Source organism: Pelmatolapia mariae, linkage group LG12 (assembly GCF_036321145.2).
Source record: "Pelmatolapia mariae isolate MD_Pm_ZW linkage group LG12, Pm_UMD_F_2, whole genome shotgun sequence".
In the NCBI taxonomy this organism is placed as follows: Eukaryota; Metazoa; Chordata; class Actinopteri; order Cichliformes; family Cichlidae; genus Pelmatolapia; species Pelmatolapia mariae.
Window position 1 is genome coordinate 27453665 of NC_086237.1, and position 15587 is coordinate 27469251.

At 41.3% G+C, this 15587-nt stretch overlaps 1 protein-coding gene across 3 annotated transcripts in view; it reads right to left on the reverse strand.

Annotated features, from left to right (window-relative positions):
• Positions 1-15587, reverse strand: part of pde4d (phosphodiesterase 4D, cAMP-specific) — a 205219-nt gene that overhangs the window by 97301 nt on the left and 92331 nt on the right. Inside the window, exon 1 of one of the 3 annotated variants that reach the window (XM_063490757.1) lies at positions 8672-9695. The exons of the other annotated variants lie outside the window; for them this stretch is intronic. Within the exon in view, the coding sequence (XP_063346827.1) occupies positions 8672-8934 (263 nt within the window). The 5' untranslated portion in view covers positions 8935-9695. Of the gene's footprint in view, positions 1-8671; positions 9696-15587 lie in introns of those variants that run through there. 3 annotated transcript variants of the gene reach the window in all.

Genomic DNA, 15587 nt, shown 5'->3' on the forward strand with positions numbered 1-15587 from the left:
TGGTGCAGCTGCAGTTATCAGTACAGCCCCCTCATCAGCGGCTGAATTCTCCCTTAGCATTCAAGTCGAAGTTCTGATGGTGAAATCAACCGAAATATAACACAGCTCAAAAAGATAACGAAGGTGCGGCAAAAAAACCCAAAGAAAACAAGTGGGAAGGCGTTAAAGGGGCAATGGGTGAGAACGGCAATGTCCAACATGTAGACTCTGACGTGGATACGCCGATCAATCTAGAGGCAGATAGATGCGGACTGCACAAAACAAGATGAAAACAAAAGCATATGAATGGCTGACATGTTGGACCAAGCACAGGCAGAATCTTTCAGTAATTTGGTTGAATCAAAAACACATCAACATATCAAAAGGCCTTTGATGAAGCCCCGCAGCTGTGGCCTCTTCAATGCAGATTAATTCTGGTCATCGTTTAATTAAATCTGGTAGTGCAGTAACAGCTGCTAAAACACCTTCATGTGTCTGGACCTGTTGGATTCAAATAATTATCAATATGCGCATAACCCCCCCTTCATTACGGATCACTGTAGACCTGCGGCTAACTGTCAGATGGATCACTGTGCTTCAGGGAAATTATAATGTTTAGCCTGGGTGGCATCATGACTTTTAAGGGCTGAAAATACACACCAGCAAGCAGAATCTGAAGCAGTGTCAGTCTCTTTTGGTTTTCAGAGCCGTGATAGAAATTTTGCATGTAATAGATGTGAACCTTATTAATGCTGGCTCTGAATTTTGGCTTTATGTAAAAAACATGGGAAGTGAAGGAAGGGGACTGAGGGCAATGGGAACTCACGGAAGCTTGGGCAGGCTCAGGTGCACAAATATAGACGCATTCACTTATTTCAATATTTAATAAAAGTGCAAGAGGTGGTTTGTGACTGCGACTGGGGACAATGAACTTGTGATCTCACTGTCTTTAAATGGGGACCAGCCCTGCAAGCATTCTCAATCAGCTGCTATCTTCTAAGCAGCTTCGAGTGCTAAACAGCAATAAGAGTCAGTCTGTTTCCAATTGAATGGGGCGGTTACATCCAATCTGTTTGTGACAGTACAGTGATTACTGAAACAGCTAAAATTAGCAAAACTTACAGAAGAAAGAGAATTTAACATTTTTACTTTTAAAATACTTTCACAGTCTACTTCTGTTAATGTGATTGTTGCCGCCTTTGACCATCACGAATTAGGTCCAGTTGGTGCTTTATTGCAGGTTACGCTCATACATGCATCAGAAATGTTGAGGCAACACATGCGCTTTTTTTATTATTGCCATGAAATATTGAATACATTATATAACATATAATGTCATTTTGAAATCCGAGTTTCAAAGTCAATATTAACAATTTGGCATTTTGATTATTTAATTGTTTGAAGTTAAGCACGCCATTTTTCTTTTTTCTTTTTTTTGACTAATTGCAGAAAATCAGCAAAATGAAAGAAAATCATATTAAACAGAAATTCACATTAGTCACTTCAAAGTCCAGATCACAGATTTGGAACAGAAGTTCCACCACAGATAATGATGCAGATGCTGCAAGACAATAATTTAACTGAAAAAATATAGGCGCTCAACAACCTTGCTATTATATGGAAATATAACCAGTTATGTCAAGTCTCCTACTGTAAAACAACGCACTGCAGACAAATTGCACTCACTGGTGAAGACTAACTGTGACTAATTGGAACGTGCTGGCAAGACTGCAGTCAGTCTGACTTGGACTTGGACTGACTTGGATTGTTTGGAGACAGGTTGCTTACCACAAAGCGATCTATGCAATCCTCTTGCAATTGAAGGAGGTCACCCAGAGATTGAGGTTGGGTGACTGATTTGTCACTGCAACAACTTCCAATCAGTTATAAAATGAGAAAAAAAATTAAATGTAACCCACAGGCAACAACTCATTTTGTTGTAAGGAGGTTGCCAACCTATTTTCACTCTTGTATATCTGAGCCATCAACTTCAGCCTTAAGTAAATAATTAGAGTTACGCTATGGTGGCTCTCAAACCTTTCACTGACAGGCCCCATTTCAGAAGCTGAAAACAGTTTGCTGCCCACAATAAATCATCAACTATAAAACAAGAATTCAATTTCAGTTTCTGTGAAATAATGGTCAGCACGATAGCATCAAATTCCTTTTGTTTACTTTCCATTCAAAAAAGCCCTTTATTGACGTTAGTTTCACATCCTGGGTTTCCTTTGGTCATTCATACCCTAACCTGCATTGGCTGCATTCCCCACACGTGGGGCCGAAAAAAGTCCAGACTAAACTAATTATTATTACTGCAATTCTCTCAGTGTATCACTTTCTACTTTATCACATCCTCTCGGCAAGTATTCATGTTGATCATAAAACTAAATTGCACAGTTCAACCTGTACCTGACCCAAGATCAGGTAGTCCGGCTCGGATTACCTGACTAGAATTTATATTGTAGCCTCAAAAGATCTCTTTGGATACTAATTTGGCATTTCATAAAGCAGTGATTCCTGACACAAAATCAATTTTTTTAAGAACATTTGTATTACGTGTTCAGCAGCAAGTCAGGTAGGTGGTTATAGGCAAAGGTCACTTTGCCGAAAAGCCTTCCTGTAATCTGTTTAATGAATGGCCACTCTGCAGTTACTCCAGGTCAGCTGATAGCACAGAGTGACCAATTCTATTTATACTGAGGCAATGAGCCACTGATGTATTAATAATTTCTCAAACAATGCAGTTATGTTCTAAAACTGTATAGGAAATGGGATGATGGGATTACTGCTGTTCTAGAGGGCATTTCATTAGTAAAATATTATTTCTGGTAAGTTATGAAATACAGTGTATAAAACATAAAAAAAAATACACTTTCTTCATCACTCTGTGCCATACTTATCGTTGCCTCTTTCACAGTCTCTCTCTGTCACACAGTTATATAATCTTAGGTTTCTTATTCATCTCAGCCAACACTGACTCGGCCACTACCTCAGAATACAAAGTCAAAGCTGAGTCATATAACCGGGGTCCTGTCTAATCTCTGACAGTGAGAGAATGACACAGAATAAGCGTGCACGTATCTATTTGTGTACGTTTGAGTGAATCCATGCGAAGTCGTGTACATGCTATTGATTGTTCTAAATCTGACTGGTGATGAAATGAAAAGCCTGCACTGTGCCGATGTGTCGTGCAGCCAAGACTGTTAGCAGAGTAGCCACAGCAGCATTGCTCAAATGCTCATATGTATGCAAATCACAGGCGCTCTATTCTCCTGGGAGGGGAGCGGTGTTTGGGCTGATAAAACCTGTAGAATCCGTCTTACTGCACAGCAGGATGAAAGCTGCAAGCTAAAAAACGAATGGAAGGTAGAAGCTACATCCTTAAAACAAAATTTGTTAGGAATGTGTGAAGTATGAATTGGATATTATCATGCCAGACACGGAAAACTCAGAGGATGTCACATTATCTGCAGTTTGCTTTGATGTTATTTCAGATAGTAAACAGATGATTTTAGCATTAATATCCACAACAAATCAAGCATGACAAGCCTCTCGTTTGAAAACTTTACTAAATTAACCTGTTCGTTTTGAGAAATATGCTTTCACGTATCCATTTTCTGGCAGAGCTGGCTCACAGGAGCGATGCATCTCTCATGTCTGTATAGTAAATATAAAACTACTGCCATTAGCTGGATACTGCGCCTCAGCATATCTGCCTACCAGCGCGTCTTACATAACACATTATACACGGTGTTGTTTTATCGACACAAAACAAAAAATTGAAGGTTTCACGCCTGAAGCACTGACTAGCTGGAGCTACTGTCAAACTAATTCTTTAAAAAAGAAATGCATGTTTTGTTAGACTCCAACCATCGCCAACTATGAGTCATAAGGCTGTTAAGCTGTACGGATAAGTTGTGAACAAAAAAGTGAAACCTTGACCAACAATTACTGTAGGAAGTTTGTCAGCCGCGTTAAGATAAAAATGAAAAAATAAATAGATAAATAATAAATAGTGAGGGAGAGAAAGCAAGACAGACATACAAAGAGAGATGATATAACCAAGTGAGAAGTGAAGAGAGTCATGCTCTGCCTAGATTAGCACCACTGTGTTTAGCTTCAGGTCCTCTACTCCCACGCTCTTCCTCTTTTCTACCTTGCCTCCCTCCCTCCATACCACCCTTACCGCATTTATCCACACATCAATCACGCATCCATCAATTCGACATCCATCTCTCCTCAACAGTCCAACCGCTATCCCCACCTAAACCCCCGCAGTCGGACCACTCAGCAGGGGGAAGAAGCCCCGGCATCAGCACCACCAGCTAAAGCCACCTGTTCTCCCCTCGCTGAAACCCCACTCTCCTCTTACATAAAGAGACACTTACACTGTTGCAATGCAGCATCAGACGGTGTTGTGCAACAGCATTAAAAATACCTCAGGGTCAGTGAGGAGGAAAGTTGAAAACAGGATATCATCAGAGATATTCTGGTGGAGAGAATGCAAAAAAAACCCCCAAAAAACTGAGTCGTGAGTGTGTCTGTCACTCGAAGGTGAGAGCACACCATTCGACGCTCCCTTTGTGTGCACTCTTCAGCAGAAGAGCTGAGAGGGGATATTGACGAGCACCTCAGAGAGAGCACAGGGACATTTCAACCATAGCCATTGCGGGGGTCTGCAAGCGCAGTGTAAGGACATGGGACGTGACTCTTGAAAGCGATTAACCTCCGGTCACGCTGTATCGCACGACCAAATTGGTAGAGAAGCGGTTGCCTTTTGGTGATCAATGTGTCCGTATGTAACAAAAAAACACACAAAAAAACCCCCACATACATTTAATTTGGCAACTGCTCTCCGGTTAAACCAATCACCCCCCCAACCGACTCTGGTGGCTCTCAAAGTAATATATCCCTTTATTGCAGGGCACAGTGCCAATCTGAGTCTTAAGTCTGTTGTCAGCACACCCCATTTTGTAGATACCACCTAATTCCATAAAGAAAGCCACACTAATGCGTCTGCTGCTGTTGGAGGTACTCCTGCAGCTTAGGTTGCGATAATGCCGGCAACAATTAAATAAGAACTACCGCACTCTACTTAAAATCCTCTCAGCTAAATGAAATCCAGCTCAAATATTTACTTCTTTCAAAATTCTATTATATCATCGCTGTATCTTCCCAAGAACTGGGACTTTAAAAGTGTCGCCATATAATGAGGCCAAACCCTTTTTTCGAGGAACTCTGTAAACCATTAAATTCCATAAAATCCCCCATAATACCTTTTTTATGTCTTTGCAAATAATTACGCCAATCAAATTCACTCAGAACAAAGAAGCCAATCAGCATTTGGGATACATTCTCTAAAGTGTTCTCAAAGTGACTGTAAAACAATTTGTGAATGGTTTTCACAATGTCGAGTCCCTAAGAACAGCGACGCTGTACATCATACCAATCGGCCCGTGGAGGAGGATTGTCTTGTTAATGAAGTGTGGAGTGGCGCCACCGAGGACTGTGTATGTCACCAGATTTACACCACAGTGGTCTGTGATTCCCTGCAGCTGTAAAACAATGAGGAGGTGATTGGAGTAAATTACACTGCAGTTGTCAACCTCCGGACCGCTCACAGCCATTTTATGGTGTCTCCCTCTTAGAAACAAATTGTTTCTCTCCCGTTCCCTGGCTTGCACATGCACACACAAACAGCCATTCTTCTGCTTTCCTCCCACACTCTCTTTATCTCTGTCTGATATTCTGTCTGCTGCCTTTTTTCAAATGTCAAGACACAACACAGGTACATGACCAACAAGTTAGTTATTAAGTGGCCATTCTTCTTTCATGCTCTTGTTCTTCTCTCACCCCAAATGTCATGATCCAAATACCAGTGTCTAACCAAATACACACTTCACAGATCCATACAGTCACCCTGAAGCAAACATGTTTGGTCTCTCCATTTCGAGGACAGAGATGTTTTCTTCACCAGGATCGGGTGAAAGAAAAAAACTAATTAAACATTCATTCATCCAACTATCCATCCTAATTACCCTACTCAGGTTGCAGGTAACCCAACTGTCAAAGGCAGAGAGTCTCTGCAATGGCCAATCCATTACAGAGCTTCTTCAAACAGCAATTATGAATTTTAAAAGTGTTTTATTCAAAGACACGGACACATAAAAACAGCGCTGTGGTGTCTTACAGCAAAATGTCCTGAGTTCAAATCCACCACCCAGCTGTGGGCTGTCTGTGCAGAGTTTGCATATTCTCCCTGTGCTTGCATGGGTTCCCTCCAGGTTTTCTGACCTCCTCCCAAAGTTCAAACACATGCATGTTTGGTTAACTGGCGACTCTACATTGTGAGCATCAATGCTTGTCTGTCTCTATGTGTTAGACTGGCAATCTGCCCAGAGATTGATGGGATAGGTTCAAGCCCCACTGCTATCCTGAACTGGATAAGCAAAAAAAAAGAAGGATGGATTGGAAAAATTAGATGGATGAGATGGGATGGAGTTTCCCAGTAATAAAAATCCCCCAAAAGACATGAACCAAAGACGAAATAAAAAATACTGTATCTTAAGCCACAACCTGATTCTACTCCTCTGTGTCATAATCCACTTTTTTTTTTTTAATGCAGTTTAAGATGAAACACTTCTGCGTTTTTTATCAGTCTCTGGAGAGTATATCTATTTGTGGATGTTGCATGACCATCTCTCAGGCTTGTGGTTATTTTATGGGTATTCAATATTTATTGGATTGCAGGGGACATTATTTCCATCAGGGTGTGGCTGTGCAGACAATACTGGTCTTTTTATGGGATGTTCCAATAACAATAAAAAATACTCTCACAATTCCTCTTTCTTAACAATAAGAGTGCAGTAATTCCTGATGGATCCGGGCATGACAATCCAATAAGACTTTTTCCATATACATCTTAAGCAAAGTAAGAAAATCAGCTGAGCGACAGTCACCAAAAATAGAACAGCTAACTCGTCATGATGTGTTTTTTTAAACATCTTTGCTATTTTCTCATCTATAATAAATGACTCATCACACCACCAGTGTCACTTCCTTTCTTTTTGCACCTCTTGTACTTTCACCTATTAAAGATATATACCATTCTAGGAAATCAAGCCGATTTGCCCCACAAGACTGAGCGTCATTTAGAAAAAATGAGGAAAAAAATGAAAATGCAATCCAAGAATAAACACATTTCTGCTTCTTAATATGGAAGAGCGAGAAATAGCTTCCTTTTTAGAGTGGCACTCGGGAGAGATGGTGTCGAATGTTACATAAGCTTAATTAATAATCACATACAGACACCCACATTTGCATGTACACACGCAGAAAGTGTATGAATCTGCACATGGATAATTAATTCGCAAAATTTAAATGGTACAAACACGCAGGAGGCTGCACTAAAATAGCAAGAAGCCATGAGATACTGTACATCTTTTATCAGGTATTTGTGCCATCGGCTACAAGGAGCAAAGAAAAAGAAGAGAGGGCACAAGACAAATGACCAATAATGGCAGGTTTATAAATTAACAGAGAAAAAGAAAAAAAATGATGATAAAAATCAAAAGAATATAAAGGGAGAGTGAAAGGCAGAAGACTGGATAAAACACACCTTGATGTAGAATCAAAGGGTGAAATAAATAACAGATCGGGGAGTAAAGAAATCCTGATATATGATTTTCTTTATGAGAATATGAGTTTTTGATCATGAGCCAGATCCAAATGCCAGAAGGGAGACAAATCACTGAAGAGATTGAGAGTAGAGGAAGTGGGACAGAAGACATTCTGAAAAAGAAAGAAAGAAAGAGGCAGGAGAAAGATGGAAGAAAAATGGAGAGGGAAGAGAAAGAGAGATGAGTCGCAAAAAATGGAGAGGGTGAGGCGGAGGGGATGGGGTGTAGTGGAGGGGGTGAAATTGATTAAGGGGGAGAAACAATGAGAGTGGGGAGGAGGCGAAAAGGCGCAATGGGAGAGAGAGTCTGGAGACTGGAAACGACTTGAAGGGAAGGGATGAGGTAAATGCAACAGAGGCTGATAGACAGCCAGGAAGAGAAGACTAATTAATAGTCAAAAACTGCAGGGAGGCAGGCAGGTGTGCAGAGAAACCCACAGCAGGAGGGAATAAACATAGAGATGGATGGCTTCTCCTGCCTTGACTACCTAACAAGACAGGCAGCTTTGGGGTTTATCTCGTGACATATTGCATGACTATACATCGCAGAGAGATAAAAGCAGCAACAGCGCAGGAAGGCGGATGGGGGGGGGCTGCATAGTGCAGAGGGACACTGGGGAATGAGAGAAATAAGGGGGACAAGCACTACCATGAGGAAAAGGCAGAGAAGATCTCATTATCTAGAGGTGGGAAGAGGGTTTAGACATGAAGAAAAGCTAACAGGGTGGTTCGCTCACACACATACCTGGCATTTCTGCAAGAGGAAAAGCATTGAAGTCGAACTGCAAACAAAGTTTAATTACACAAATGGCTTATCACACTGCCGCCTCCCACCGCGCACACAGCGCTCAACAAACACAGTTCCGACCTTGAAAGTTTGCCACGGGTGTGGTTTAGACCACATGTTGTCTGATAAAAAAACAAACAAGACACATTCCCTTTATCAGCCTCCCATTTATCAGCTCCACATCTACAGCCGCCAGCACACTGAACACCTGTCTGTTTAGCCCTCACCATGTATGTGCAACAGTGAAGCGCCTCTGTTTGTGGATGTTGTTGTTGAGCAACATGCGGCGAAGCAGTCGCGGCGAGTTGCGCGGAGAAAGGCGGGGGGAGATGGAGGAGGGCGATCGCCGGTGTCCTCGCGGCCTCTCCGGCTGCAGCAGGTTCTCCCGCAGGATCTTCACCAGGTCTTCATTCAGGCCGGAGTGTTTCGGCATGGGGGGCACTGCCAGGGTGTCCTGGTGGGTCACCCCCATGCCTGCCTGCTGGGCCATGCCTACCCCGGCTTCACCACAAAAAGCACCACCACCAGCCAAATGAATGAATAGTGAAGGCAGCCAAGATAAATCAGAGGTAATGCAATAAACACAGGTTAAATATGTGCCGCTCCTTTGTCACAGTCAGAGTTTAGCAATGTGCAGAGAAAAAAAAGAAAAGAAAAAAAAGCAGGCGGAAAAAAAGAAATGACATCCAAAAATCCTGTGGATAACAAACTACAAAAAGCTCTGCAGGTAATTTGTCACGATAGCAGCTCCCTCTGTGCAAAAGCAAGGGGAAATAGAAGAAAAATCCCCCACTCCTTTTTTGTCTTTAAAGGAGCAAGCACAAAAACAGGACTGAGAGCTGCTGCCTTTGTCTGCTCTGCAACACTGAATATCTGCTGTGAAAGTGCAAAGGAGAAGATGAGCGCAGCACGAAAGCAGGAGAGAGGGAGGGCGTGATGCAAAATCTTGGAGGTAAAAAAAAAAGGGAATTCCATTCCAGCCCTTTATCCCCCAGGCCTGCAGGCAAACTCAACACAGTCCAGTGAAACCAAGCCAGCCAGAGTTGAAATAATTCTGAAATAATTCAGTCGGTTTGAGCACAGAACAGCCCGGTTCTGTCTGGCTAAAGCCAACGGGGAACCTGTGGTGGCTCACTTCACTAAAAAGCCCCAGCCCAGTATGACTCAATCCAGAAAGGAATTCTGTTCCATCCAGTCACAGCAATTTATCCTTTCTTCCTCTTCCTACATAGAGTGACTGCTGAGTGCAGCCAGTTTATAAGCTACTGATCCTTCAGAGCTGAGCAGAGCGCGAGTATGTGTGACTGTTTGAGAGAGAGAGAGCAAGAGGGAGAGATGGGGAGTGTGTACACAATAGAGAAGAGAAAACAGAGAGGTATGGAGGGAGAGAGAGAGAGAGAGGCAGAGAGAGAGGCAGAGAGAAAGAGTGAGAGGGAGAAGCAGAAAGAGGTTGAGGTAATGGTGCTGTTTGCATGCTTGCGCTCCAGTCGAGGCACACGCACCTCTGGGTGCATTTCCCGATGCAGCAGACCGCACTTAAGTCACACTTTTGCTACTGAGTAACCCTCAATCCAGACTGAGCTTCAGGGGACATCCCCTCTAAAAGCAAACAATCCCACGAGTACAGCTGTGTGTGCACATGTGCACAAATTTGCATTTCCATTTTACTAACATTTGCACACCCGAGGGAAAAAAAACAAAGCAAAAAAAAAAACTAGGAGAGGGTTGCAACCAGCTAAACATCTTCTGCCACTAGCTGTGATTTCTTTCAATCAGGACAGACTCAGTTTTACTTTTGTCAGTATTGTCTGCTGAATTTAATAGGTAGCCACCTAGCCTAGCCTTTATCCTCCTCCGCCTAGTGATTAGTAACTGCCTCCAACAAGCTTCTAGCCATTCTCATTTAAACCTTATGTCAACTGTTTCATTCTACTATGCTTACATGTCCAGCTTCTTCCAAGTGACCCACAGTACTTAAATATACTTTAGCTTTAACTAGCCCAGCAACAAATCTACAGCAACATGTGTGCTATGACTTCAATGTTTCTTCTTAAGATTTTCAAATCACCCTAATACAAATAGAAAGGTATACAATTAAAAAGCATTATAAGTTTGGTTTTTGCTGTTATATGTTGATAGCCTATACTTATATGGCATACTCAGAGTTAGTTGCACAAGTCTCTGAACAATGACACAAATTTTGTAATTTTACCTCACCACAGTGGATTTTAAAATAAGCAGTCAAGATGTGATTGAAGTGCACTGTGACCGAATCGATTTAAGTGACTTTTTGCTTTAATTCAAAGGGTTTGGCAAAAGTATTATATTGACTGTTTAGGAATTTTAGCCATTTTTATACATAGTCCCCCATTTTCAGCAGTTCCAAAGTAAATGGAGAATTAAAAAGCAGTACAGGTGAGACCTGTTCTGTTGTTAGTCCAATGTTTTTTAAGTTGTTAAACTGCCATTTGATAGCTTTTCACTTAACTTTCAATTTGAGGGCCAGAGAGATGTTGATGCAAGTGAAATATGCTGAAAAATCTATTTTAGATAGCAAAAACTTTAGGAGTAACCTAATAAACAATCTGTACATTCTTAAAAAGAATGAATGCCCTGGGCAGCTCACAGAAGACAAAGTGCATGATGACAGAATTATTTCCATGATTAAGAATTACACCTTAATAACATCTAACCATCTCAGTAACATGTCAGGGCTCGCAAAATCGCTAGCCCGACGTCCCGGGGCTAGCGATTTTCCCAGTCGGGCTACCAAAATCTATCTCTGCCCTGCCCGTCGGGCTATCATAGGAAGGAAAAATATATGTCAATGCTTTTGCATTTTTTCGGAAATGTAGCTGGGTAATTATGTCATTGGCATCGGTGAGCCACTGTCAATATGTGACATATTGAAATCGCGTTTGAATTTGCGCTTGTTTTTTGCTTTCACTTTGCAATCGCGCGAACTGTGTATAGAGAGTGACAGTACTGATTGGTGAGTGACGATAATTTGCGCACCAATTCCTCTGACATCGTCTTATCAATCGTTAGCTTACTATGCAAACATGACAAGTGAACTCTCCCGCAGCAAGCTTAAACATGTGAGAGGTTGATCGCGCAGAGAATCGCTGAGCGTTATGTGAGTGCGTGTGTAAAAGCAGCAGGATATATATTTTAGTTCTGCTGAGCCAAATAAGACCGGTCAGGGTGAAGAAGTGACAGCCAAAGAAAAGCTTACCACAAAACGGAAAATTTATGACAAATCAGACTATAAGGCAAAAAGAAAGTGCAGCTTTATGGTTTCATGGACAAAAGAATTTCAGTGGCTGCAATATGACAAGCTAAATAGCCAGGGGTGCACATAAGTGGTCCGCAGGTGCGCATTCGCTGTCAAAATAAAAGACGCGCATCAGATAAGAAGTTGCAACGCGCGTTTGCGTCCATAAGATTTTCTGGAGGAGGACAGACATTTGTTTAAAACTCCTAAAGATGTCGAAGAAGCTCCTTTAAGAAATTACTTTGGTGTTCCTCCACCTCCAAAGAAATGTCAGAAGGAGTCCGAACCACAAAAGAAGCGCGTATTCTCGGAAAAGCGGTTGCAGGAGGTGAGCTGGCTTCAAACAAATGATGAACGCACAGAGATGTGGTGCAGAATGTGCCGTGAAAATCCCACCCTAGCGGACAAAAACACTGCCTTTTATATGGACGCAAACGCGCGTTGCAACTTCTTATCTGGTGCGCGTCTTTTATTTTGACAGCGAATGCACACATGCGGACCACTTATGTGCACCCGTGTAAATAACATAATGTTCTGCCGGGTGTGTTGTTGGTTTTCCCTCGATTTCTGAGTCCTTTGTTACTGGGACCAGTAATTTTAAGAAAGGCCCCATTAGAACCCATGAGAAATGCAAGAAATGCATTACTGCTCAGTCTGCAATATCTTTCCCAGAACAAACACCAATTGCAAATAACATACTAAAAATAATCCTGAAAAATCTGTTTAGAACAGCATACTATGTTGCAAAGAGTGAACTACCACTGGCAAAATTTAGGAGTCTTTGCAAACTTCAAAAAGCAAATGGCCTAGATCAGGGGTGGCCAACTCCAGGCCTCGAGAGCCGGTGTCCTGCAGGTTTTAGATATCACCCTGGGTCAACACACCTGAAACAAATGGTTAGTTCATTACCAGGCCTCTGGAGAACTTCAAGAAATGTTGAGGAGGTAATTTAGCCATTTAAATCAGCTGTGATGGATCAAAGATACATCTAAAACCTGCAGGACACCGGCTCTCGAGGCCTGGAGTTGGCCACCCCTGGCCTAGATCTTGGTTCCACTTGCCTCTTACCCGTGACTTCAGTGGAAATTTCAAATTCAGGATCTGACACAGACTGATTCCTGTTGTACACAGTTCTTACAAGTTCATAGAAATTTCTGTTCAATTAGAACCAAGTATTTGAGTTGATGATTGTAATTTTTATACAATGTTGTAATTTGTGTTTCAACAATTTTTTGATTAATGTTTTGTTTCCGTTACAATATTATACATTAAAGTATAATATTGTAACGGAAACAAAACAGGAAACAAAACATAAAAAATTGCTCTCCTTTTTATTCGGGCTACTTAAATTTATTTTGGGCTGCCAAAAACTGAAGAGTCCCTGCCCGAAGGGCTACCAGGGATTTTGAAATTTTGCGAGCCCTGCATGTGTATCATTGTCAAAGTCTACAAACAACACAAAGCTTCATGAATGAAAATACAGCGACTTTACAACAGAGTTCAAACCTCGAGTTACATTCAGGAACAAGAAGGCCAGATTAGTTTTGGAGTAAAAAAACATCTTTGGACAGAAAGACTCATTTGTAGCAGAATGATTGGAGGAGAAAAATATGGAGAAGGAAAGGAACAGCTCAGCTGATCCAAAGCAGGTCACATCATCTGTCAAACATGGTTGAGACCATGTTATTCTACAGGCATGCATGGCTGATAGTGGCCACCAATGTCTGATGGTGTAACTTCTGATAGAAATGAGAAAAAGCTTCTCAAGGATCTGAAGGCAACTGCAGCAAAAGCCTGGCAGAGTTTCTGCAAGGAGGAAACACAGCACTTGGTGACATTCACAGATTCTAGATCTCCAGCATTTTCATCCAAGTACCAAAACCAATCCTTATATTTAAAATTCTGTTATCTTGGCCAACTACTTTCAAACCTCTGAAAATAGAAGAAAATGGCTTTAAGCCCTAAACAGGTAATGCAATACTACAACAATCAGATCCTAAATGTATGATTGAAAATGCTGGTGTTCAGAGGCAAAATCACAAATATTCCGCTATTATACAAATACTCATGGACCTACCTGTAACTATTATGTGAACTCCATGAAGGCATTCCATATATACAGTAACTTAAAGAATAAAGACACACACAGCACCTCTGGCTACAGATTCCTACACAACAGTGACGCTGTAGAGGTATGATGTGGTGCTAGCATCATTGCTCACAGTGACAATGTGAACATGTAGCTGTGTTCCAAATATGTCTAATGATTATTCTGAATAACCAGCAACTTTGAATTTTTGATCAGAATACTATACTACTATGTAGTAGTGCTCAATTTATGCTGTATCTATTATTATATAAATACATTCAAAATATCAAATGTTGCAAGCATAGTATTAAACGCACAATTGGAACCCAGCATGCACTCAGAAACACTCTAGTAACACTAGCTTTAGTATTTCAAAAAGAGTGGGTGCTCCTCAAAGACTAGGAGCAAGGATATACAAATGATTCCAGTCAACCACGTTGGAGGAATGCCCAGTTGTGTTCTACAGACACAGTGTACTTACATTTTTTAAAGACAAATTTAAAAATTAAAAACACAGTCACATACCACCAGGCAGAAACCATCTAAAATGTCTCCTAACACCACAGAAAAAAACAAAAACACTACCACAGGCTACCTATTTGACATCTCCCAGAGAGGTTTTAGCTAATATCAACATTTTTTCAGACAACCAGATTATAAACTGAAATAGAAACGTTTGACTTTCAGCAATCATAACTGTAACTATGCTTTCTGATTGATAAGCCAGCCTTTTCTGGAACATAACATTCTGCAGTGAAGCTAACACCCCAGCACTTTCCAGCCAATATTTCCTTACTAGCAGGCCCTCCAGGTTGCTGTTGTGAGAGTCCCGGCCATTATTTACCTGTCTCTCTATAGGGAATCTTTGGTCCAATGGTTGGGCTAACTTGTGCTGCTGTTACGAACAGCATTTGGTGTCAGTAATTCTTGCCTTTCTCAAGCTCCTCTGTGAGCTGGAGGGCCAATCTAACCTGAAACTGCAGCAACACCAAGCTTATCTTGCTGCAGGGCAAAGCAAGAAGACTAGCGCCACCAGCTGAATCATTCTGTGTATAAAATCAGAAAAAGTCCCACCTGACCATCACAGAATCAGCTGACATTATTTTGTACAATAACTTTAGTACATATTTTGAAGTCCTGCTAAACTTTACTTTAAGATCTAACCAGTTTTATATCCAGTCCCGCCAAGTGTGACAATCTAAAGCAAAAGTTCCTTTTTATATATTATGTACCTCAGGGTACAGTAACAGAAAAAAGCAGTGGTTCCCTGAACGTCTCGCCTGTGCCCTGGACAGTGGACTGAGTGAAAAGGGAAGATAGTCATTGCTCTGGTATTTAGTTCCACGTTGTCACTGTAGTTATTGTTATTTATTGGCACAGTATTTATAACTTTATTTAATAATAGGCGTGGGAGAACCTCCTTTCACACACATGCGCGCGCACATTTCCACGTATGGGTGCGTGCACTTTAACTCTACCACCACAAATAGAATCAAATCCTGTGAGGAAACAGAAGAGAACACTTTATTATTACTTCTTTTTGTCTGTGGGAATAAAAAAATTTGATTGCTCAGCTGATATTTATTACGTGAGTATGTAATGGTACCCAGAGGAAGATTTCAAATCAGGAAATACAAAACTAACAAACTCAAGCTGTTTGGATGTCGTTCTTTTCCCACCAGACAAAAAGGACTATCAAAAGACGACTATAGACTACTATATAGAAGACTGACTATAATACCCACTAAATGTTTTCATCATTTGGGATATCAAATTTTTG